At 38.8% G+C, this 24,811-nt stretch overlaps 1 protein-coding gene across 4 annotated transcripts in view; it reads left to right on the top strand.

The window, feature by feature from the left end:
* The window catches only part of LOC138948631 (endophilin-B1-like), a 41,573-nt gene that overhangs the window by 642 nt on the left and 16,120 nt on the right, over positions 1–24,811 (top strand). For 2 of the 4 annotated variants that reach the window (XM_070320197.1, XM_070320199.1), the window contains exons 2-7: positions 5,353–5,494; positions 7,583–7,711; positions 8,966–9,099; positions 10,164–10,256; positions 12,171–12,185; positions 21,933–21,950. In XM_070320197.1, coding sequence (XP_070176298.1) covers positions 5,353–5,494; positions 7,583–7,711; positions 8,966–9,099; positions 10,164–10,256; positions 12,171–12,185; positions 21,933–21,950 — 531 coding nt within the window. The remainder of the gene's footprint in view (positions 1–5,352; positions 5,495–7,582; positions 7,712–8,965; positions 9,100–10,163; positions 10,257–12,170; positions 12,186–21,932; positions 21,951–24,811) is intronic. The other 2 variants (XM_070320198.1, XM_070320200.1) reach the window with 2 other exon arrangements.

Consider the following 24,811-nt stretch of genomic DNA (forward strand, 5'->3'; position numbering starts at 1 on the left):
TTTCAGAGTAGGTTACGCACTAACCCAGTGCTCAAGGCAGGGAGTCTCAGAGTTCTTTTAAACATAGATAAGATAACAAATAGTGCTAAGAAATGTCAGCGTCCAGCTTAATTTTAAAATGGTCTGAATGTCGTGTGACCACTGTGAGTGTGAGTTTCCACATGAGGCATGCAGTAACTAAGTGTCTGGTCTGTCCTGTGTCCTCTAATTTGCATCAAGTGCAGTTGAGCTAGTCGGTCATAAGACTACTGCTGGCAATCACAGAATCTGTAGTGCTTGTGTAACACTACAGCTGACAGTGACACCACTTTAATTGCAGCACTCTGAACTTGACTGCAGACAGTCACAGAGTTGAGGGCAGTTTGTTTTTTCAGCCGTCAAGATGGCTTAAAAAACTTGCGCAGTGCATTTCAACAACAAAATGAGGATGTATTGTTCAGTATACTAGTGTCTCACTCTCAGTCGTGAAAGATCTTAATCTATGATAAGCACTGGGATATAAATATATGATACAGTGTGCTCATGTCCTGCATAAGGACCGCCTATGGCACTTGCAGTATAGTTCTTCTTCTTCTTCTTCTTCTTCTTCTGCATTTCCCTTCTCCATGCTAATTAAATGGTCAATGTTGTTGATGCATGAGATGAAGACGCCGGATCCCACAGTTTCTCCTTTACTAATTGGTGCAGTATACATTCACCCTCCAGGGATCCTGTGGACTCACAATGTTTGCGTACTTGATGCATTTATAGACTTCCTCACGCGTTTTTGTTGTGTGTTTTTTCCATTGGGATGACATGTGTATAGCATAGTGCCTCTTTTTGAGTTTTTCTCTTATGCTAACCCCCATGGACAAATATTAGACAATATCAAATACACAGTTGCTGCATCTCTGGCCTAAAACATCTTTCACAAAAATTATTCTGACATGCACAAGTCAGTCAGAATGCAAAAAATGTTGCTACCTCACGCATTTTTTTCTTTTTAAAAACTGGAGCCATCGCTGCCCTCCCTTCATCTCTTTCACCCCCATCTACACTACCCCTGGCCTTAGTGTAACCAAGTTTACGAAACACTGGATTCACCTTTGGAGGCAAAGCCAGTCAAAGACTCAAACAGGAGTGAGTTTGGGCTATAAAAACTGCTATGTTAATAGTCCTATAAAAACTGCTATGTTAAGGCCAACAAAAAAAATAGGTCTGTTTACGGTAACCCGACCGACCCTAGTTTTTTCGCGCGACCCTAGACTTTTTTTTGGCATTTGGAAAAAAAAAAAAATCTAGTTTTTTTTGGCAAAATAACGTAAAAAAATGGTTTTTTGGGGAGGAAAAAAAAATCCCGACCTACCGACCCTATTTTTTTGGCCTATGTTACCGTAAACAGACCTATTTTTTTTTTTTGGCCTAATAGCCCTATAACAAGAGGCGAAGCCTTCAAGGCTCACGTAAGAAATCGACAAACAGTAACACAAACTCAATCACTCCATCTCACACACACACACACACACACACACACACAGTAAGCATAGGTGACACTGTGCAAGAAAACGAGACACTAGATCTAGATCTGTCTGTCTGCATGTAGCCTACTTATACACGACTGCCAACTAGTCTCGGCCCGCTCAAAATAACAATGACCGAGACATTCCTTCGCGTGACGTCTAACCCTCTTACGCCATAATGTGACGTCTTCAAATGACGAAATGTTAAAGTTTCTACCACAGACATACACACGCACGCACGCACGCACAGACAAAGTTACGATCGCATAGGCTACACTTACGTGAGCCAAAAACTGCTATTTGAACGCAAGGGTTTGCAAGAGCATTCTAGTTCTCAGCCAAACCTAATCACCAACAGCTCTCCACATCTCACAGGTGCATGTGTCATCGACCAACGTACCAGAAATGTGGAGCTACTATAAATAGCTCATGCTCAAAGCAGGGAGACAACTCAGTCAATGCAGAGCAGCTTCTGTGCAAGGGGGACTACTGCGCCACCCCAGGGCTGTAGTTATTGCCACATCTTTAGTTGTCTATGTATAGACTGTAGTATGGGTCTTAATTCATAAATATCAGGTTTTTCTCTTAAAAAACCCTAAAAAAACCTGTACAGTTTTTACAACTTCATCAAGTTCATGACATTGACAGTTTTTAATGAAGAAATGCCGGTTTATAATTATATGTTATATTAAAAACATCCAGGCTGATTAAACAAAGAAATAAACATTTGTTTTGATATTATTGGTACCCTTTCATGAAACAAAATATTACGTAATTGACGTATTTATATTAAACAAAATTAAGCAGAATTCTGTTCACTATAAGACTGCTAGTTCTAAGTCCTCAGTCCCATTAGTTTTATGGACTAATACTTCAAAGTACTCCAGAGATACTATTACTGCTAAAAAAAAATAAAAAAAGAGGTTACGCTCACTCAGGTCTATAAACGAGTGAAGCGGTCTTGATATCAGCCATCCCAGTTGCATATATATTGCAGGCACGCAAACATTTGGACTGATGCTGCTAGTTCAAGGGAAGTACATGTGATACCAGGCCCAAGCCGGTCGCGACCACTTTGTGTAATCGATGTTATTCCTTACGTCACAGTTCGATGCTTTTGATGTGAACTTCTTTGAGTCGGTCAAAACTACAATATTTGGCTTCAAATTCCACACGAGGCCAAAGAGAGAGTGAGCAATCTCTCTTTTGCAATATCTCTGGTAATACCTAAGCCACCCAGACCACTCGGTCAAGATCACAAGATATTACAGGAAAAGAAACTGAGCTCTTGGGAAAAAAGGGAGGGGTAGAAGAAGATAAAACTGAAAGGAAAGGACTGAAAATAGACCTGGTGAAGGGAACAAACAGGAACCATCAAGAGGGGAGGGGGGGGGGGGGTGGGGTAGTCCTGAGAAGTGGGATGGAGAAGGACAGAGTAAGAGCAGAGAGGGGAGAAGACTGGGAGTGGGATGGAGAATAGAATCAATAAGAAGGCAGTGTGGTGATGTTGATATTGGATCAGTGCCTACCCCCATCCCCTCCCTTTTCTCAACACCCAGCATGGCTCTCAGACCAGACTACCCAGGGAAAGCTCCCTGCCACACTTCGATGCTAGCTGTGCAGTACTTGAATTAGATTTCATTTCTGAGTGCGAGGGTGGTCTTTGTGGATACATGTCTGTGATAGTGTCTATGAGAGAGAGTATTTAAAGGGATGCATGACAGGAAGAGAGAGATGGAGAGACTTAACTCAAGAAACGACTCAGTAAAGAGCTAGTATACTGTGTTTTAAGACCTCCAAAAATCTGAGAAATCAGATCTTAAAAAGGAGGGGGTCTTAAAATGGGTGTTAATTTACAGAGGCTATGACCAGAAAGTCTGAGAAAACAAGGTCTTAAAAGGGAGGGAGCCTCAGTCTTAATTAATTGGGGGGTCTTAAATGGGGGCTCCAGTCTGGAGTACGGTGTATATTGTTTGTGTGGAATTTTGCAGATTGTGAGCACAAAGTAAATTATGATGACTCAGCAAGTTATTATTCCACTAGATGTTTGTAACACCCCGCGGGTTAGGGGGAAGAATTTACCCGATGCTCCCCAGCATGTCGTAAGAGGCGACTAACGGATTCTGTTTCTCTTTTTACCCTTGTTAAGTGTTTCTTGTATAGAATATAGTCAATTTTTGTAAAGATTTTAGTCAAGCAGTATGTAAGAAATGTTAAGTCCTTTGTTCTGGAAACTTGCATTCTCCCAGTAAGGTAATACATTGTACTACGTTGCAAGCCCCTGGAGCAAATTTTTGATTAGTGCTTTTGTGAACAAGAAACAGTTGACAAGTGGCTCTAATCCCATCTCCCCCCTTTCCCCGTCGCGATATAACCTTCGTGGTTGAAAACTATGTTAAAGTTAAACACCAAATAAAGAAAGAAAATATGGTTTTAATTATGTAATTTGTAAAGAATAACATTCAGGAACAACCCTTGCAGAAAATAATAGTAATAGCAGGGGGTAACTGCAGCATTAAAATTAGCACATCATTACTATAAGACTTTGTGACACATTATTTGTTGGTTTCTCACCGAAGTAATTATTATTGTGATGTATGCCTAGTGCAAATAACACTGAGACAGTTTGTACTAATTGAGTAATCTAAACTTTATGAGTCTCTGATAATGATATATTATATATGGTAGTTTTAATCAGTTGCATTTATGGTTCTGCAGTTGTTCCTAACGAATGCAGCTGTGAAGGGTGCACTAATTATTCTCTAAAAGTAAAAGAGCACATTGTATGGATTTGCTGAACAAAAACATTCTCAGTATTAAGTGTTGACATCACATTTCTATTCTAATAATAGTATGGAGATAATTCCTCAACATCACACTCACAGCTTATCAACAGTTGAGAAAAATGTGTGTGTACATGTGTGCGTATGTCACCGTGTGTGTCTGTGTGTGTGTGTGTTTAATTTAGCAAATGGCAACATCTGCGTTTATGGCCTGATCAGTGACAAAATTGTTAGTCATGATTGTGGTCTTATTAAATTATGCTTTGTGATAATATGTGTTTACGTGGGGTTTTGGTGAATCATGGATGTTAATTTAACTGTCTACAAATGTGTATATATATATATATAATATCTGTATGTGGATCCCTGAATAGACGATGTTCAGAAATAACTTTGTCGGGTTTGTATGGGTTGTGAAGATCCTTGCCTTTAGCAAGACAATCAATCCACACATTCTTCTTCAAGTTCTTGTCCACGTGTTTCAGACACACCTCTCGCTAGTGATTAGCCCGTGGATTGTTTGTTTCACTAAGTAAAAGCAAGGGTATTCACTTTTTCTCAACACCGGCACGGTTGGCCTAGTGGTAAGGCGTCCGCCCCGTGATCGGGAGGTCGTGGGTTCGTACCCCGGCCGGGTCATACCTAAGACTTTAAAATTGGCAATCTAGTGGCTGCTCCGCCTGGCGTCTGGCATTATGGGGTTAGTGCTAGGACTGGTTGGTCCGGTGTCAGAATAATGTGACTGGGTGAGACATGAAGCCTGTGCTGCGACTTCTGTCTTGTGTGTGGCGCACGTTATATGTCAAAGCAGCACCGCCCTGATATGGCCCTTCGTGGTCGGCTGGGCGGTAAGCAAACAAACAAACAAAAAAAAACTCTCGCTAGTGATTAGCCCGTGGATTGTTTGTTTCACTAAGTAAAAGCAAGGGTATTCACTTTTTCTCAATCTATATTCATCTTTATAAAGCACCTAGTTACATTTCAAACTGCAGGTTACTGGTTAGCGATGAGTTAATTGGTGTGGTCAGGCTTTTCCTTACTGATTAATTCACAATCTTTTTCTTTTCCAGTTCACAGAAGAAAAATTGGGCACAGCAGAAAAGACAGAACTTGACGCGCATTTTGAGAACCTTCTGCAGAGAGCAGACAAGACCAAGCTATGGACAGAGAACATCAAAAGAGCCACAGAGGCTCTCATCCAACCAAACCCAAGTCGGTGCATGCATGCTCTAAATTCTTTCTCTCTTGATCTCTGTCTCTCTCCAGACTCACTCTCGATCTCTCTATTGACTCTCTCTCAGTGCCTTATCTCTCAAGTCTGACGTGACTCTCCTATCTCTCTGTCTTGCTGTTTCCCAATCTCGGCTTGTTAAGTTTAAATAATACATGTACAGTATTTGGGCATACAAATAATTGAAAAAAGACTTTTTGGTTCCCAAACCTTTTTTCTTTTCTCCCGGCCCTTAAAACTTTATTTCACCTTTCATAAAAAAAGAAAAAGAAATGACAGACCACTTTGGTAAAGATATTCAAGGACAACAAAAGATATTGTCCTTTCTTAAGAGGTTAACCTGCCATCAGAGGGTCCCCAGGAGCCTGGGCCCATCCCAGGTGCAGATCACAATCATGCTCGGAATTTCAAATTCCTCCAAAGTTCCAGCAAAAATTCAAATGTATTGCTTTATCAGGCAAAACTGAGTTTCAATGCCTTCCTGGTCTTTGTCTGCTTGTTCTCACACACAGTGGGTGTCTTTTTCTCCTGATTACATTAAGTTTGGTGTGGCTTGTTTTTCCCATTATCCAAATTACATTTTGTTTTATCGTGGATTATTGATTTTTTTTCTCCACCTTTGGGGGCCTTTAGAGGTGTATGAAAAGAGGTGGGGGTGGGGGGATGGGGGTGTGGTTGGATGGGAGCATATTGACTGATTCTTTTCTGTGGGGGTGCGGAGTGGCTGAGGAGAGGAGAGTATTGACTCAATCATCTGGTTGCGCTTGCAGTGATGTTTAGTCACCAGAGAGTTTAAGTGGTGAAGAAAATCATTCACTGAACCCGCCAGAAGGAATAATAAAGACACAGTAACCCCCTTTGACCCACAGAGAAGCTGACGGTTGTGTGTGTGCATAGCATAGCCGGGCCTATAAATGCAGGGTTTACAGTAACAGAGTGTGTGTTAACGCAATCGGTGGCACAGTGGTAATTGTTCATTTGTTGAAATATGACAACTATGGGGTGCCACATGTCCTGATGAAGCCTTATTATATATAATATATATATATATATACTAACCCCAGACAGTTTGTGTGTGTGAGAAATGTTGGGGGGGGGGGGGGGGGGTGCTGACGGAACAGCAGGGGCAATTTGTTAATGGAAAGAATATTTTGACTAGCTATAGAGTCTCTGAAGAGTCTGATGCACATGATTAGTTGAACTGCATCTCTAAGAATTTGTTTTTGGGTTTAATGAAGGGATATGTATACATACTAATTATCCTTAATTATGAATTGATAATGACACTGATCACTGTCTGCCTTCACTGAGGTAGGATATTCAGACACCAGTGTGTGCAATTGGTTTGAAATCTTGGGCGCAATAGGAGTTTAGTCTCGTAACTTTGAATACATCCCAAAATAATGGAGTTATAGAAGTTAACATTAGGCATTAGATAATATATAAGGCAGATGATTCAGTGTAAAAATGTTATTCCCCCCCCATTCCACTCTACCCCATCTTTCTCTCTTGTGAGGCCTCAGTAAATGCTTTTTCAGATTTTCTGTTCATAACCTCCGTAGATTTATCTCTATTTTAACACTTCCGCCTTTTAAGACACAATTTTGTTCAGATTTTTGGAAGTCTTAAAAAGGACACACTGGTTTTATTGTGGGAGATTGACATTGTCCCAGTTTGAAAGGTTTGATTGTGGGAGATGGATATTGTCCCAGTTTGAAAGGTTTGATTGTGGGAGATGGACATTGTCCCAGTTTGAAAGGTTTTATTGTTTAAAAGGTTTTATTGTGGGAGATTACATTGTCCCAGTTTGAAAGGTTTTATTGTGGGAGATTGACATTGTCCTAGTTTAAAAGGTTTGATTGTGGGAGATTGACATTGTCCCTGTTTGAAAGGTTTTATTGTTGGAGATTGACATTGTCCCAGTTTGAAAGGTTTGATTGTGGGAGATTGACATTGTCCCAGTTTGAAAGGTTTTATTGTTGGAGATTGACATTGTCCCAGTTTGAAAGGTTTGATTGTGGGAGATTGACATTGTCCCAGTTTGAACGGATTGTTTTCACTGTTGACAGATCAGCGAATGGAGGACATGCTGTACGAAAAGCTGGAGAAGCGAAAGAAGGATCGCATGACATACTATGAGACCCTGGGCAACTGCATGGTGGATGCTGGGCATGACTTTGGACCGGGAACATCTTACGGTAAAACTTAGTCGTCTCTGTATTGGTATGTTGAACTGTATGTGTGTATCTTATGGTAAAACTTTGTTGTCTCTGTATAGACAGGGATGGCCTGTAACATTGAAATTGTTGTTAGTGTTACAGTAAAACCTGAGTCTAGCGGACCCTTGTTGTAACGGCCACCTGCTACATACGGACAGTTTATCATGGCACGAACACGATTTCAACAATAACTAACCTTTAACGGGCGGACACCTGCCACTTACGGACGCGGATACCATTTTTCGGACCGTAGGACTGTCACAAACGGACACAACGTACATAAAAACGCAACTTCGAAAACTCGACTGTTATGCAGCCAGTGCTCGGCAGCCGTAACCGTAGCACAAATGGTTGTTAATTGGTTGTCCTGTCCCTTTTCTGACCAATCAGTGGCTTGTTTAGATGGAGACCCACTTTCGCTCACTCACTTTCGCTTCGCTCACTTTCGCTTTTCCGCATTGTGGATACAGTCACAACCAAAAGCAACAGTAGACTACTGTGTTTGAAAATGGAATCTCCAGCAGGAAAAAGAAAAGCGTTGACTTTAGAGCAGCGTGTCGCTGCCTTGAAAAAACTAGATAGCGGCCAATCATGCCAAGATGTGGCGAAGGAGATGGGATGTGGTAAAACACAGATCGCGAGGATCAAATCGGAAAAAGAAGACGTGATGATCTCTCTCTCTTTGTAAGCAATCGTTCGAAGGAAACAATAGTTAACACAGCTAAATTTTTGTTCCATGCATTTATGCTGAGACTAGAAAAACTGAATGAAACAAGAGCTGACCCAATTTGGTCGAGACACACTGCGGAATTTCCCGTTGAATGACTGATGAAGAGTCAGCTATGTTTAGCTTTGTGACGTCCGACTTGCGTAAGTTTGAATGCACAGTGTGTGTAGGGAACGGGGTAGGTGGGGGGGGGGGGGGGGGATGTTGTTGTTGTTGTTGTTGTTTGCTACATATATCATTTGTTTACTCACATTTTCAGTGAGTCTCATGTTCAATCCAATAAATACATACTACAGGACTGACAAAAAGTGTCTTGTTCATTTTACGTGCTCTTTGTAAAATATTGCCCCGGCCCCTCCACCTGTGAAGAAGGGACACCTGTCTAATAGGGACACTATTACCATTCCCCAAGGGTGTCCGTTAGAGACAGGTTTTACTGTACACACAATTAGTGATCGAGGCAGCAAGCAGATAATTGACCATGTCCATCGTGTGAACGATTGCAGGCAATGCCCTGGTGAAGTGCGGCCAGGCACAGATCCAGATTGGCAACGCAGAGCGTGAGTTTGTGTCCACCACCATCAACAACTTCCTGACACCGCTATACAACTTCCTGGAGGGAGACATGAAGACCATTTTGGTAAGTCCTGTTGTTTTGGGATTGCTTACTTACTGAATGTTAATTATTAATGTCCTTTGGCAGCTAGCATGCTGTTTCGGTAACATGGGCTTTTATATGGTAAAGGTTTGTTAATGTTAGGCCTGTGCCCAACCCCCAACCAGGAGGATCAGATGATATGCTCGTCTGATGTCTACCCTAGCTTCAGATATAATCTCTTGCTGGCAATAGCTCTTGGGGTCACAGAAAAACGCAAGACCAAAGGCACTACAAGCCAAGGTTATGATGATCCTATGGGAGGATTGCGTTTTGACACCCCCCGCGGGTTAGGGGGAAGAATTCACCTGATGCTCCCCAGCATGTCGTAAGAGGCGACTAACGGATTCTGTTTCTCTTTTTACCCTTGTTAAGTGTTTCTTGTATAGAATATAGTCAATTTTTGTAAAGATTTTAGTCAAGCAGTATGTAAGAAATGTTAAGTCCTTTGTACTGGAAACTTACATTCTCCCAGTAAGGTCATACATTGTACTACGTTGCAAGCCCCTGGAGCAAATTTTTGATTAGTGCTTTTGTGAACAAGAAACAATTAACAAGGGGCTCTATCCCATTTCCCCCCTTTCCCTGTCGCGATATAACCTTCGTGGTTGAAAACGACGTTAAACACCAAATAAAGAAAGAAAGAAATTGCGTTTTGACTCACCTGAGTATTGGGAGGTCGAGTCTTCTACAGGTTGAGTAAGAAGGGAGGATTTGTCTTCTATTGGGTGTTAAAAGGGGAGGTGGGGTTCGAAGGCGAGTCGTGTAAGCATTTTTTTCTTGTTTGTTTTATTTTTCCAGAGTACATTACTATATAATGCAGAGAGCAAAGTGGCCTAGTCTGACTCAGCGCAAATCAGTAGATTGAAGTCAGGAGTTAGTATTGGACAGACTAAGCCTTTATATAAGTTTCATAAACTGTCAAGCTCTTTTGAAGGACTAAAGATCAATAAAAAAAAGGTTCATTTTAGCTTTTGACTCACCTGATTAATCAGAAAAAGTATATACATGCATATTGAATTGACTAATTAACAAATAATGTGATGCAGAAAGAGAAGAAATTACTGGAGGTAAAGAGACTGGACCTGGATGCAGCCAAAAGCCGCCTGCGCAAGGCAAAGTCAACTACCACCACACAGCAGGTGAGAACAGAATCTATCATTTGGATCGAACATCCTTGAAGATACTAATTTCCTTGCTGTGTACAGACTATCTTGTAAATCACTTTGAATTTGTTCTTGCTCATGCATGGGATAAGAGCGTCCTGCCACTTGGACATATGCATATATACCAGGGGTGTTGCCAGACATTTTTATGTTGGGACATTTGGCCGAAATTGTCAGAAAGCTTTAGGACATTTTGGAAAATGTTCGGTTATTATTTTGGCTCATCGAAAGTCACCGCAACATTGAAATTGAAGCACAAGAGGGGAACACCAATACAATCATTGTCTTAGGAACACAGAACATATGTTGCATACTTTAACTAAAACAGACACCAATTCTCTTAAACTTTTTCAAACCTTTAACTTTGGCCGATTCAGACAAATACTCTTCGGACATTTGGCAGAAAACGGCATGAAATGTTCAGAATACCAGAAATCTACCTTTCTGACACATACCAGAAATCTACCCTTCTGACACATACCAGAAATCTACCTTTCTGACACATACCAGAAATCTACCTTTCTGACACATTCCAGAAATCTACCTTTCTGACACATACCAGAAATCTACCTTTCTGACACATACCAGAAATCTACCTTTCTGACACATACCAGAAATCTACCTTTCTGACACATTCCAGAAATCTACCTTTCTGACACATACCAGAAATCTACCTTTCTGACACATACCAGAAATCTACCCTTCTGACACATACCAGAAATCTACCTTTCTGACACATACCAGAAATCTACCTTTCTGACACATACCAGAAATCTACCTTTCTGACACATACCAGAAATCTACCTTTCTGACACATTCCAGAAATCTACCTTTCTGACACAAACCAGATATCTACCTTTCTGACACATTCCAGAAATCTACCTTTCTGGCACATACCAGAAATCTACCCTTCTGACACATACCAGAAATCTACCTTTCTGACACATACCAGAAATCTACCCTTCTGACACATACATACCAGAAATCTACCTTTCTGACACATACCAGAAATCTACCTTTCTGACACATACCAGAAATCTACCTTTCTGACACATACCAGAAATCTACCTTTCTGACACATACCAGAAATCTACCTTTCTGACACATACCAGAAATCTACCTTTCTGACACATACCAGAAATCTACCTTTCTGACACATACCAGAAATCTACAGCCTTCCTGGTTTCTGTGCCATTTTCTTTTTCTTTTGTTGTTGTTGCTGTATTGATTGCATAACTGACACTTATGTCAACCTCTGACAAGACCGGCACAGTTGGCCTAGTGGTAAGGCGCCCGCCCCGTGATCGGGAGGTCGTGGGTTCGAACCCCGGCCGGGTCATACTAAGACTTTAAAATTGGCAATCTAGGAGCTGCTCCGCCTGGCGTCTGGCATTATGGGGTTAGTGCTAGGACTGGTTGGTCCGGTGTCAGAATAATGTGACTGGGTGAGACATGAAGCCTGTGCTGCGACTTCTGTCTTGTGTGTGGCGCACATTATATGTCAAAGCAGCACCGCCCTGATATGGCCCTTCGTGGTCGGCTGGGCGTTAAGCAAACAAACAAACAAACAAAAAAACCTCTGACATTAATTCAGTAAAACGTTTCCACTCTGCACAGAAAGCAGCAATGCTGTTTCAGATTTTGTGTGTGTGTAAGTGGAAGGATTGGTCTTATCCCCTGTACAAGTCTGGGAAGATTTGTGGTGGTTATCATGATGATTATTTCGCACAGAAAAGAAAGTTCTTTTAACTTTACAGTTAGTGACTGTACTTCTCTTCTGTTTTCTTCGCCTTTCCTTGATCTAATAGTAAGAAGATTTTACTGGCATTCTCTGTAGTGAGTGAAAAGCTGTCCCTAACTTTGTGTCCCTTTTTCATGTGTCTTGAACAGGAAGGACAGTCCAGGGTAAAACATTTACACTTGTCTCCTTGTTTTGAAATCTTCCCTTAGTTGTCTTCGACTCTTTGTGTTTACGCTGTCTTTTATGTGTGTGGGTTATGATTGTTCGCTTCTCGGGTATCAGTGTACGCTCCGATATTGATTCTATGTTTTCTTAAAGTTTGTGTTCATGTGTGTGAATTTGCATGAAAAAAAAGTCTCTGTCATTCCTTGCCTTCTGTTTTTATTAATCATTAAGGAGCAGGGTTCTAAACTCAGTGTGTAAAGTGTAAAGAGCACGGGATTTATTCTGTGGTATACATCTCGTGCAGTTTAAGCTCTTGTTATTATTGTTGTTCCTACTACCTCAGTCTTCGCATCCACAGTCAACAAAGATAAATACTGCCATGGTAATTAATCTGTGTCTTGATTATAAAATGAGTCTTTCAGGTTATTTGAATTTTTGTGTGAAAGCGGGGGCCGTTTCTTTGGTTCTACATTGTGAGTGTGAAACAGCTTGCGATCTTGACAGAAATGAATGATAATGTATAATATATACATGTACAATGCATTGACTGACTTATACACAATGCATTGATTTTACACATCTGCTGCTGGGGATAGGATGAACCGGTATGGAACAGAAGACATTTTTTAAATTTTTCGCTTTGATTTGCAGTATAGACATTGGTATTTTCTAAGGGGTGAAGGGGGGGGGGGGGGGGAGACACTGTCTACTTACTTATTCTTTCTTTCTTTTTTTGTTGCTATGTGGTTTACAGTTTAAACATACGGTCTCACAGATCCTGTTACATTTTTATAGCTTGTGGTGTCTTTTTGTTGGTGTTTTATTTTTAATAATCATTGCTATAATTTGTCATGGTTATATTTGAATGGAATCATGGACAGTTGAATAGTCAGATACATTTTGGGTCAGTCTAGCCATGCAAAGACTGTTTTTCATTTTCTTGCTTAACTGATTAAATATCTGATTGTTCAAAGTGTTGTGTTTTTTAAATCTTTTTCTCATATTCATCAGTATCTTCTTATCGGCTTGTTCCAATTACTTCCAATTGTGGTTTTGTTTCTTTTTTCTGGTACCTGCAGTGAGGCTCAAGTTCCTGTTGGATTTGATAATCTTTTTTCTCTCAAAATGCATATTTTTCCTATTGTTAAAATTGTATTTGTTCTCTTTTCTTCCTTGTACCCCTTTGGATTTTTTCTCTCAAATTTGTGATTAAAGGCTGTTTTCTCTGTGCTTGCTGCAATCAGCAACCGGATCTGTCACCTATGTCTAGTCCCTACGCTATGGGCTTGGCTACCGAGGTGCGAAACGTTTGTAGTTGTAGGCAGTTGCTGTCACCGCATCAGTCATGTCATAGACACAGTGTTTCCATGCCTATCTGTTGGTAGTGTACATTCACTGAATTAAGTGTGTCGTGTTGTTTTCTGCAGTAGCCAGGTATTTTGAGTCCCCACCATTTTGTTTCACCTTCTGGTACTGTTTCATTTTTGGTTCAGTCAAGTTGCAATGTTAAATCTTATTATCAACTTCAGAAGTTATGTTTGACCTGTCCATTTTTGGAAAAAATTTTACCCAGATCCTCCAAGTTCCATGCAAACATTTGCTGTGGTTATTCACTGAATTGGTCACTTGATTTTATTCTGAAATAGTTCTTTTAGCAGTTTTGTCATTGGGTATACACAGCTCCCCCCAAATTTGTCTCTGATTTGTTGCGGACCTAAAGAGTTTGTTTCATTTGGTGTGTCTGTTCTTATTCTAATCTTGGAGCATGAAAAAACATCTGAGTGTACATGTGAGTGACATTGTGTTTAATTGTCCATGTGACAGTTGCATGTGCTTACAATATATATTAATTTCTTCTTACAACAACAAAAAGTATCAATTTCTGTCGAAGAAATTGTTTCATAATCATCTTACTTCTTGCGTCATGGATATTAAGTTAATGTGAATACAAACACAGTCCTGCCCCGTTAAGTCAAATGGGATGATGAAACATTAAGTACTGTGAATGAAATACATTGATTATAAATTAATTGTCACAAGCCAAAACATTTATTGTAAAACAAAAATGGCATGCTTGCAGCAATTTAGTTTCTGTGGTGAATTAAGTTGTTTCCTCCTGTTATTTGTGTATCAGTGACATTTGTTCAATTTGGTGTACTCATGATTCAATAGCACTTGCATGAACACCCACAGCTACTGCAATGTGTTTTGTAGACAGGAGGTGATAATGCTTATACAGTGGCACCCCCCTTTTAAGACCTCCAAAAATCTGAGAAATTCAGGTCTTAAAAAGCAGGGAGTCTAATAGAATGGGGGAAATTTTACAGAGATTATGAACAGAAAGTCTGAGAAAACAAGGTCTTAAGAAAGACTAGGAGTCTTTAAAATAGGGGGGTCTTAAAAGGGGGGTTCCACTGTACTTTGACTTTTTTGTGCAAATGTCAGAGTGGAGACTCGAGCTGAGCAATCAGACTAATCACCCAGTGTGGGCTGTGTGTGTTGTATGTGTGATGAAAATTGCATAGCAGCCTCGCCTGTCTGAAAGCCATCTAGCCTTAGAACTTAATTGATACAGGGGAAAAAAGTTATTTGGTTTCAGGTGGTGTAGTCACGTTCATTAGCAATTCGTATTCACAGAGTGGTTTGAGATTATTTTTATGTCTGTGTATGTGTGTGTTGATTAAGCGACTTCTCTTTATAGTCAATGTTTTGGTTTTGGTTGGTTTTTTTGGGGGGGAGGGGGGTGGCGCTGTGTCTGCAAGACTTAACAAAAATTGTATTACATGTAGTTGTATTAAACATGGCCTTATAAGACTTTAGATTATACATGCTAATTTATTTTCTGAGCTGACAACTTTAAAATCATAATATTGTCCCATTTCTCTGTCTCAATCTCTCTCTCTCTTAGACTCTCTCTCTCTCTCTCTCTCTCTCTCTCTCTCTCTCTCTCTCTCTCTCTCTCTCTCTCACACACACACACAGTATCTTTTTCTCTCTTTCTCTCTCTCAATTCCCCCCACCTCTCTCTCTCTTCCCCTCCCATATCTTTGTGTCTGCATGTGTTTCTCCTTCTGATATTCTCTTTCACTCTTTCACTGTGCTTTTCTCTCTCTCTCTAGTCTCTCTCTCTCTCTCTCTCTCTCTCTCTCTCTCTCTCTCTCTCTCTCTCTCTCTCTCTCTCAGCTCTTTCTGTCTCCCCCCTCTCCCCTTTCTTTATCTGGAGGTTTATTACCCAGCCTCCACCCATCAACCCAAGGCTTTTCCCAAAGCCATGTGAAGATTTGAAATGGCAGTTCAAAATTGATTTGCTTTCTGGGCGCAATTCAACACAAGCTGTGGAGGCGTCTGCTCAAGTTACTCTTAATTTAGACAGCATTGCAATGTGTCACAAATCAATACATTGACATTGCCTGTTAGGTCTGTGTCTCACGTTACTTTTTATTTGCTGATACATTTGCATGTGATAAAGTTGACATTGCAACAGTTGTTGCACAGAGACTATAATACTTTGCATGGGTGAAACTTTTCCACCTCAGGGCGGAAATCCGCCAAATGAAATTAGTTAAATAAGGAATTCCTTATTTTGAAAATCTTTAAAAAAAAAAATTAAAAAAAATAAAAAAAAAATTTTTTCGCCGGCGATCCGATCCGTATTTCTCCTAACACAGTGACCGAACATCGCTGAGTCTTTGTTTCACTGGGCGCGCAAATTATCGGACTACAGCTTGGCATTTGTTACATTCTTTAATGTGCAAATTCGTGTGTTTGATATGGGCAAGGCTCAGAAATGGTGTCTAAAAAGTGTGACACATGATGAAGAAATGGAAACTGTGTTTTGAGTGACAAAAATGATGACATCTTGTGTACAATAATAAATTACAACTAACAATGCTAATTTCAAGTCAATCAGACTTTTATTTGGTCTAAAACAAGACAAAACAGTAGAACGAGTTGTACATAACACCACACAATGTCTTATTCTTTTATTTGATTAAAGTATAAATTGTGATTATGTTTGAATGAAAGTAGAGATTGAAACAAATTTTGTGTGTAAGAATAAGCATTTTGTCATAAAGGGCAAACATTTTCAGCAACACACAAAGAAAATATTCCACAACAAAAACGCAGTACATAACTTCACCACATTCACCACTGCTTCACTTTTGAAATACACCTAAATCTAAGAGAAAACAAGATAACATAAAAAGTGTGGTAGAAAATGAAATCTGATCCATAGAATATTATTTCTAATCACCTGCAGTAGCAGTTAGACAGTAAAACATCAACCAAAAGGGCAATCTTAAAAAAAACAAAAAAACAATGCTACTAAATATGCAATTTAGCCCATAAGACAACTGCAACTGGCAATGCTAATACAATTTCAGGTCAGAAGTTCATGGCTGAACTGTTTGGATCACACACACACATTGTTAGCGCCAAAAATATTAAAAAAAACAGGCTAAAACTCAGTAAAAGGCGATCTCACCCTTTGACTGTACATAACTTCACACAATAATTTCTCCAAAATTTGTCTTTAAATCAAGTAACAGGAATAATATCAAAAACAAAACACATTTGCAGCACAGGATCAAGCATATGAATGTTGTCATACCAATTATTGTGTCCTACCTTTGACACAACACGTGCTACGCAGCAAAGATATCATTTGTACATAACTTCACCACAATTTGAGTGATTCCGTACCGTGTTCATTTAAATGTGACAAATATATGACCTCTGCATTTGCAAAATTGGTTAAAAATGACTAATGAAATGAGAAATTCATGCTTTGTGAGCATTTAATGCAGGAACTGGTTAAAACAAATGAATTACATGCATATAACGAATTGGTGTGAAGTGATGTACATATCAATTATTCATGTGGCATGGAGATAAGTAAAGTTATTTAGTACACTCATGAAAAGATAAATCTGAAGAAAAGAAACATTGCAGAAATGTGATAAAAGGTGATAAAAAATACTATGTTTTGATCTTACGATGAGCGTACATAACATCACAACAAACCAATTTCTCATATATGCTGTGAAATTATGTACACACTGACATTAGTATAATATCTTCATAAAAATGTTTTTGTCAGGCTCAATAAACAGGAGAGAAAAAAAAAGATTCATAAAACATCTGAAGATAAACACAGCATGATGTTTCCATTATTTCAAAAATGTACATATAAACTTCACACATCTAAAACAATAGGAAAATAATCTCTTTGCTGTGAAGTGATGTACATTACTGTCAAAGGCAACATTATCCCATTACTGAAGAAAAACAATAGAAAGTTGTTTAACAACAGAACAATAAAAAGAAAATCATATTCATTATCAATCTTCATAAACACTAATGAAGTAAAAATAAAAAATAAAAATAAATACACCAAGACTGATTTCAATTGTTGTGACTTTATGTACAAATCAGCCAAATGTTATTACCATAACCTTCTGATGAGTAACCAACATCAGACTTTTTTTTCTCCAAAACACTGATCTCCAGAACAAAAAAAATACGCTATGTACGAAGACAGCGCAAAAAGTGCGACTTTTTTGCTGTACGTTATTTTCACAACAACAAAATAAATGTGGGGAAGGAAATTTCACTGTGTCAGTGTGTGTGCCTGTAGATCAAATGAAAACATGGCGATTTTGACAGCAAACAAAAGCCCATAGTTCGGTCCCAACAGCAACATCGTTCAGATTAAAAATTCGATGGCCATTGTAACAGAAATTGAAGAAAAGTAGCAGAAAGTGTCGATAGCTGTTGTACATAACATGAACGCGAAATTCACAACAACAAAAACTTGCCTGGTTTGTTCGCGTCCCAAGCCTCTATCGCTCCACATCTAGTCGCAAACCGCGGGAAACGTAAACTGGGTCAAACGGACGCAGCAAATTGCCGGCAACGCGTACTTTTACAGGATGCTGTTGCGCATAAACAATGAGTACATAACATCACTGTTCACGACAAACTGCAAACTTCGACTTTCGTCGCGATTTCTGTCTTTTTGGAGTAACTTGACCACAATTGCTCAATGGAATATTAATCTGTGAGAGTTATTCTTTTAAATATTGACTTTCGCTGTTTGTTATTGAACTGCTGTGCAACTGTGTATAGATTCCTGTGCGACAAGAATCTTTCACAACATTCGGTTATGTACAAAACCCGCGAATGGTTTCGACAATTTCTTCGCGGTAAGAGGTTGGTTTTCCATGAAAAGCACAAGAATTGTTCCGCAATCTTTACTTTGTTGAATGGTGTGTGGATGATTCCTGTGGGGTTTACCATGTTGTTGTTATTGTAAATTGATCGTACTTGTCCATTGCAGTGTCACAGAATTTTCGTTCGTTCGTAGTCAAAACTTTGCACTTTATTACCTCGCGCTTAAAATATATTAACTTAAGAAGAATGAAGACACAAACATCAGAAAATATGACCATTTTTCTCTCTAACTGTGTTCTGTTTATTTCAAAGTTTAATTGTAGCATATGTAAATCGAGGAATAAAGTCGAACTGATGGGAAAAGTCAAGTTCGACGCCATTTCTGAGCCATGCCCATATACCAGGATAGGCCTACTTTTACCCTTAAAAGCCTGATTTTTCGTTTTCTTCCGGGGGGCAAAACCCCCCTGGGCCCCCTAGCGGGGCGTTCCCCCTGCACCCCACCAGGGCCTAGGCGGCCCCTGGACCCCGGCCTCATTTTCCTTATTTTCAAATCTGATCAGTTTCACCCATGACTTTGCCAGAGAGGTTTTAGTTGATTCAAAGAATGTAATTTTGCTCGAATATTTAAGAAAATCAAGTACAATGAATGTATCTGACACAGTGTGAGTCGGACCCCAGCTTCCCCATTGAACACCCCTCAGCATCGCCTTCCAAAATTCCAAAAATATCAAGAAAGATATAAAAAGATCTACAAATTGATTCTCTATGAAGCTGATTTATTTCAATTACCATAATGATTTAACAGAAAAAAATTATTTGCTTAAAATGTTCTGTTGACTGTTGATTAAACTGACACAAGAATCCTTGAGCAATGTTTATAACACTTTAAAAAAGAAAGAGAGGAAGAAAACTTGAAATGTGAATTAGTTGCATTAGTCACTTAAAAGTTGTCTACACCAGTTGAAAAAACTTAAAAAGTTAACTTAAGGTTGGAGTGTAGATGTATACTATTATGAAAAGTTTATCTTCCATGCTGACATCTTTAATGCTTGTGTTGTCGCTGTAGCAGGGTACCTTAGGGTTTGTTATTGCTCGCTTACATGTGTCAGTATTCAACAATTTAATCAGTGACAAAATAAGTTGGTTTGTTATGTAATATTCAGCCAGGACAAATTGCAGTGCACATCGTTAGTCTATTGTGGCAGCAGAAAATGTCATTAAGCTGCTATATAACTTACTGGAGTCTCGGAGACTCTTGGACAGTAATATGTTATTATGAGTTATTTTTAATATGCTGACTGTTAGCAAATGATAACAAGACATGTCGAGAAAAAAGATATCAAGCATGAGCCTTTTAGGCGAATGCTGATATCGTTTGTGAGACATGTCTGTTATCATTTGCTAACAGTCAGCATATTAGAAATAACGGTTTTATTGAGTCACTTGAGAAAAAGTGACTCTATGTAATCGGTCAGTGTTAGTCTGTCCGGCCGGCCGGCCGTCCGGCCGGCCGGCCGGCCGTCCGTAGACACCACCTTAACGTTGGACTTTTCTCGGAAACTATCAAAGCGATCGGGCTCATATTTTGTTTAGTCGTGACCTCCAATGACCTCTACACTTTAACGATGGTTTCGTTGACCTTTGACCTTTTTCAAGGTCAGCGTCAAAGGAAAAATTAGACATTTTATATCTTTTCTCGGAAACTATCAAAGCGATCGGGCTCATATTTTGTTTAGTCGTGACCTCCAATGACCTCTACACTTTAACGATGGTTTCGTTGACCTTTGACCTTTTTCAAGGTCACAGGTCAGCGTCAAAGGAAAAATTAGACATTTTATATCTTTGACAAAGTTCATCGGATGTGATTGAAACTTTGTAGGATTATTCTTTACATCAAAGTATTTACATCTGTAGCCTTTTACGAACGTTATCAGAAAAACAAGGGAGATAACTAGCCTTTTCTGTTCGGCAACACACAACTTAACGTTGGGCTTTTCTCGGAAACTATAAAAGTGACCGGGCTCAAATTTTATGTGAACGTGACTCATTGTGTTGTGAATAGCAATTTCTTCCTGTCCATCTGATGCCTCATATAATATTCAGAACTGCGAAAGTGACTCGATCGAGCGTTTGCTCTTCTTGTTACCGTTTTATTCGACCAAAAGAAATTTCGAAGCAACCCCGTGAATTAGACAGAACAGCCGCAATGGGAACTTGAGCGCTTCTACCTGTAACCTGATTATGCCTGTCAGTCAAAGAATTCTCATGACCCGAGTCAGCCAAATCAGAGTAACACACCTGACGTGATGAATATTCACAGGTCAAATGCCTTTGACACACAACAATTAATCTCACAAGATAAACCATGTTGAACATGCGTTTTGGTTGCTTCACTTTTTCTCGTTGAACAGGGAGCGACAGATTTAGAACCGACTCCAGACGGATGGGAAATGACGTAAAGATACATTTGATGTAAAGCGAGCGGCGCAATTTCACTTGATTTTTCCGAACTTTGATCATTTAGATTTTAAGTGAGCGGTCGGCATTGCACACTCAGACGATGGGCGGTGCCTTGCTGTTCCGTTGCGCACCCACCGACAAAACTCGCTTTTCTGTATGTTTTAGATAAAGAGAGTATTACCTGATAGGATTTGAAGTGTCATTCTTTAAAATAAATCACGCTGATATTGTTGAATTACATTTTTACTTTGTTTTGTTAATTTCTAGCGTGATAAATAAAAAGGGTCCCTGCCTGAACATTATAACATTTAGAGGGTCACCTAGAATCTGTCCTGATTGGTCAAAAAGCCATATGGGGCACTGAATTGGTAATAAGAGATTTTGTTGGCAACTCAACCCAATATCAGGTTGTGCCTGGAATTTGGTTTAGTCAGGTCAGCCTCACTGTAGTTCATGTGTTCAGAGCTTTTCATGTCTAGCTGAGTTCAGCATGACTAGAAGATAACATAGAGAAAATATACATGTTGAATCAAAACGGGTATAACTTGCGCTAGTATTCACTTTTTGGGGGAACTTATTGTTTTATAAGTCTCTTTTATTCGGTCTGCAAGGTTTAATACGTACGTAGTACTTTAAGTTTTACTTGATGTAAGTTAATCCTGTTGCACATGGAATATTTCATTGTTCATTAAGACTAAAAGGAATATATATATAATGACATTATTTCAAACCGCTTGTGTTATGTGAATAAGAAAAATCTAGTATTTAAAAACTATACTTGATCTCTGTATATGTGGATGTCATGGGTATATACAGTGACTAAAATGGATATATAATTGCATGTATGTTTGAATGTATGTGTTCAAGGTATATTTTTCTGTGAATTGAAGTTCAAAGAGCATGATGAGACATCCTGGCTAGTCTATGTTGATTGTCATTGTATCAGATCTTAATACTAAGTAATTCACTTCTTGTCTCACTCATGCAGTCACTTCATGCTCTCATTATTAATGCTGTTATTGAGTGAGAGTCAAAGCTTTGCATCACACAGAAACTAACCATCTCTTTCGTTTCTTCCCCACATGGCTTTAACCTGCTGCTTATAAAAGGATGATACCGTGGCCAAAGTGAGTTACCTGAATTCAGTCCCTTTGTCATATGCCAATTGTTGTCCCTTGGCACCTATCTTGCTTATACTGTCCTTTGAGTTGTCACTCAGCATCGCTATACTTGGGTTGTCATGACACTGCAGTTTCATTCTTGGTTCAGTAGTGCCTTGGTTTGTCGACTTGGACTTGTAGCCGTGCTGCTGATTTTCACAGATTTTGGATTAGGTTCTTTTTTACATTTAGTCAAGTTTTGACTAAATGTTTTAACATAGAGGGGGAATCGAGACGAGGGTCGTGGTGTATAATGTGTGTGTGTGTGTCTGTGCGTGTGTGTGTAGAGCGATTCAGAGTAAACTACTGGACCGATCTTTATGAAATTTTACATGAGAGTTCCTGGTTATGAAATCCCCAGACGTTTTTTTCATTTTTTCGATAAATGTCTTTTATGACATCATATCCGGCTTTTTGTAAAGGTTGAGGCGGCACAATCACCCCTTCATTTTTCAATCAAATTGATTGAAATTTTGGCCAAGCAATCTTCGACGAAGGCCGGACTTTGGTATTGCATTTCAGCATGGAGGCTTAAAAATTAATTAATGACTTTGGTCATTAAAAATCTGAAAATTGTAATTAAAATTATATTTTTATAAAACGATCCAAAATTACTTTTATTTTATTCTTCATCATGTTCTGATTCCAAAAACATATAAATATGTTATATTCGGATTAAAAACAAGCTCTGAAAATTAAAAATATAAAAATTATGATTGAAATTAAATTTTCGAAATCGTTTTAAAAACAATTTCATCTTATTCCTTGTCGGTTCCTGATTCCAAAAACATATAGATATGATATGTTTGGATTAAAAACACGCTCAGAAAGTTAAAACGAAGAGAGGTACAGTAAAGCGTGCTAATGCAGCACAGCGCAACCGCTACCGCGCTGAACAGGCTCGCCACTTTCACTGCCTTTTGCACTAGCGGCGGACTACGGTCATTGTGAAATACGGTCATTGTGAAAAAATGCAGTGCGTTCAGTTTCATTCTGTGAGTTCCACAGCTTGACTAAATGTAGTAATTTCGCCTTACGCGACTTGTTTTTCTTTTCGCAGGTGTCTGTATTTTAATGGGTTTAAATTGTTTCTATTTTCTCTGCTGAAGAGTACTCAGTTTAAGAGCATGTTTACAGGTCGTATTTCTTGTCCATTGGAGGTTTTCTATAAGTGTTTCATTAGTCTTGTTGTTTCTTTGCCATCTGCACTACTCTAGCAAGGGTAAACGTTCTTCTTTGCAATTGATGTCACTGAAGCAATTTATACAGAACGTGGTGATCATGCAAATTAAGCTTTATAAATTAAAGGAATTCTGTGCATGAAAAATCTTAGGTCACACTATACTAGTCATACATTTCTGTCTTGATGAATAAAGGTAAGTTTTAAAAAGATGGGATTCAGGAAATGTCCAGACAACAAAAATTAAATACGAAAAAACATGAAGATAATCATTTTAGCAAAATAGAATGTAATTTTCATGTAAATAAGTATGGATTAGCATTGAAACACAAATTCTATACTGTATTTGACACCAGCAAAATGAAAATGGATTGATAAAGAAAGAAAACAAGTAGGTATAGCAAAGAAATATACATAAATTCTTCTTCTTCGTTCATGGGCTGAAACTCCCACGTTAAACTCATGTTTTTGCGAGAGTGCAGGTTTTTACGTGTATGACCGTATTTACCGCGTCATTCAGGCAGCCATACGCTGCTTTCGGGGGAGATATATATATGACTTCTAAAGGAATGTATAATTTTATAGATAATTAAATGTGAGGTTCCTCTATCCAAAGAAATGAATAATGGTTACGGTTCATTGGTGCAATCAGAATAATTAAATGTCTCACGAAAAAAATGTCAATTAATAGACAAAACGTAATTTATATGTACTTTATTTGTATTTGCACCAACCTTTCCGTATGACTATTGCATGTGATTGTTTTACCTTATTTATTTATTTATTTACTTATTCATTCATTTATTTATTCATTTAGTTATGTAATAGGCTGGGTTTAAAATATTTTTTTTATTGATTTCCTAATTGATTGATTTACTTATCTATTCTTTAGCCAGTACTCGGTTTATTTTTCAATAAATTTAGTTTTCTTCCAGGGCCTGCAGAGCTTGCTCCAGCTTCTTTGCATGGCAATATACACTGAGCACAAAAAGTTAAGGATATTTTTTCAGTTTTTGGGTCAAAATGAAACGTGTATTTAAAGATCAGTCTTTCTTCTGCTCAAAAATGTGTTTCTTGGATTTGAGCAATATTTGGGTATGACGTCACAGGTCCGTGATGACGCCTACCCTCAAAAATGGCGTTTTTTGACGGCATGATTCACTTTCAATCGTCGAAAGGGTGACTTAAAATGATTGGTATTTTACATTTTTTACATCAAAAAGTTTATTTAACTTTTTGTGCTCAGTGTATATTTTTGTATTTGTATGTTATCATCTCATCATCAATCAGGATTTATTCTTCATTTTGTGTGTGTATTGGTTGCACCTTTTTTTTTCTCCCAGATAATATTTTAAACGGTGCTGGCATGTTGCACAATACTATATGTTGCCTTAACAGCATGCAGATCGAGACTAATTTTTTTTTCAAGTTGTAGATTTTTCCTGAACTTTAACCTCTTTGATTGTGTGTTCCGTTGTGTATGAATCAGCCTATTTGCTGTCTTTTGTCCCCAAAAATGGTTAAATCCTTAATCCTTGTATACTCTGCTATACAAAGTTCAAGTCGGTTTGGGTGACGGCTGGGGATTGGTTTTAGGTGATGGAGAAGGCACATTGAAATTGTGTGCCAGTTTGCGGTATGTGACTGT

This window comes from Littorina saxatilis, linkage group LG15 (genome assembly GCF_037325665.1).
Source record: "Littorina saxatilis isolate snail1 linkage group LG15, US_GU_Lsax_2.0, whole genome shotgun sequence".
NCBI lineage: Eukaryota > Metazoa > Mollusca > Gastropoda > Littorinimorpha > Littorinidae > Littorina > Littorina saxatilis.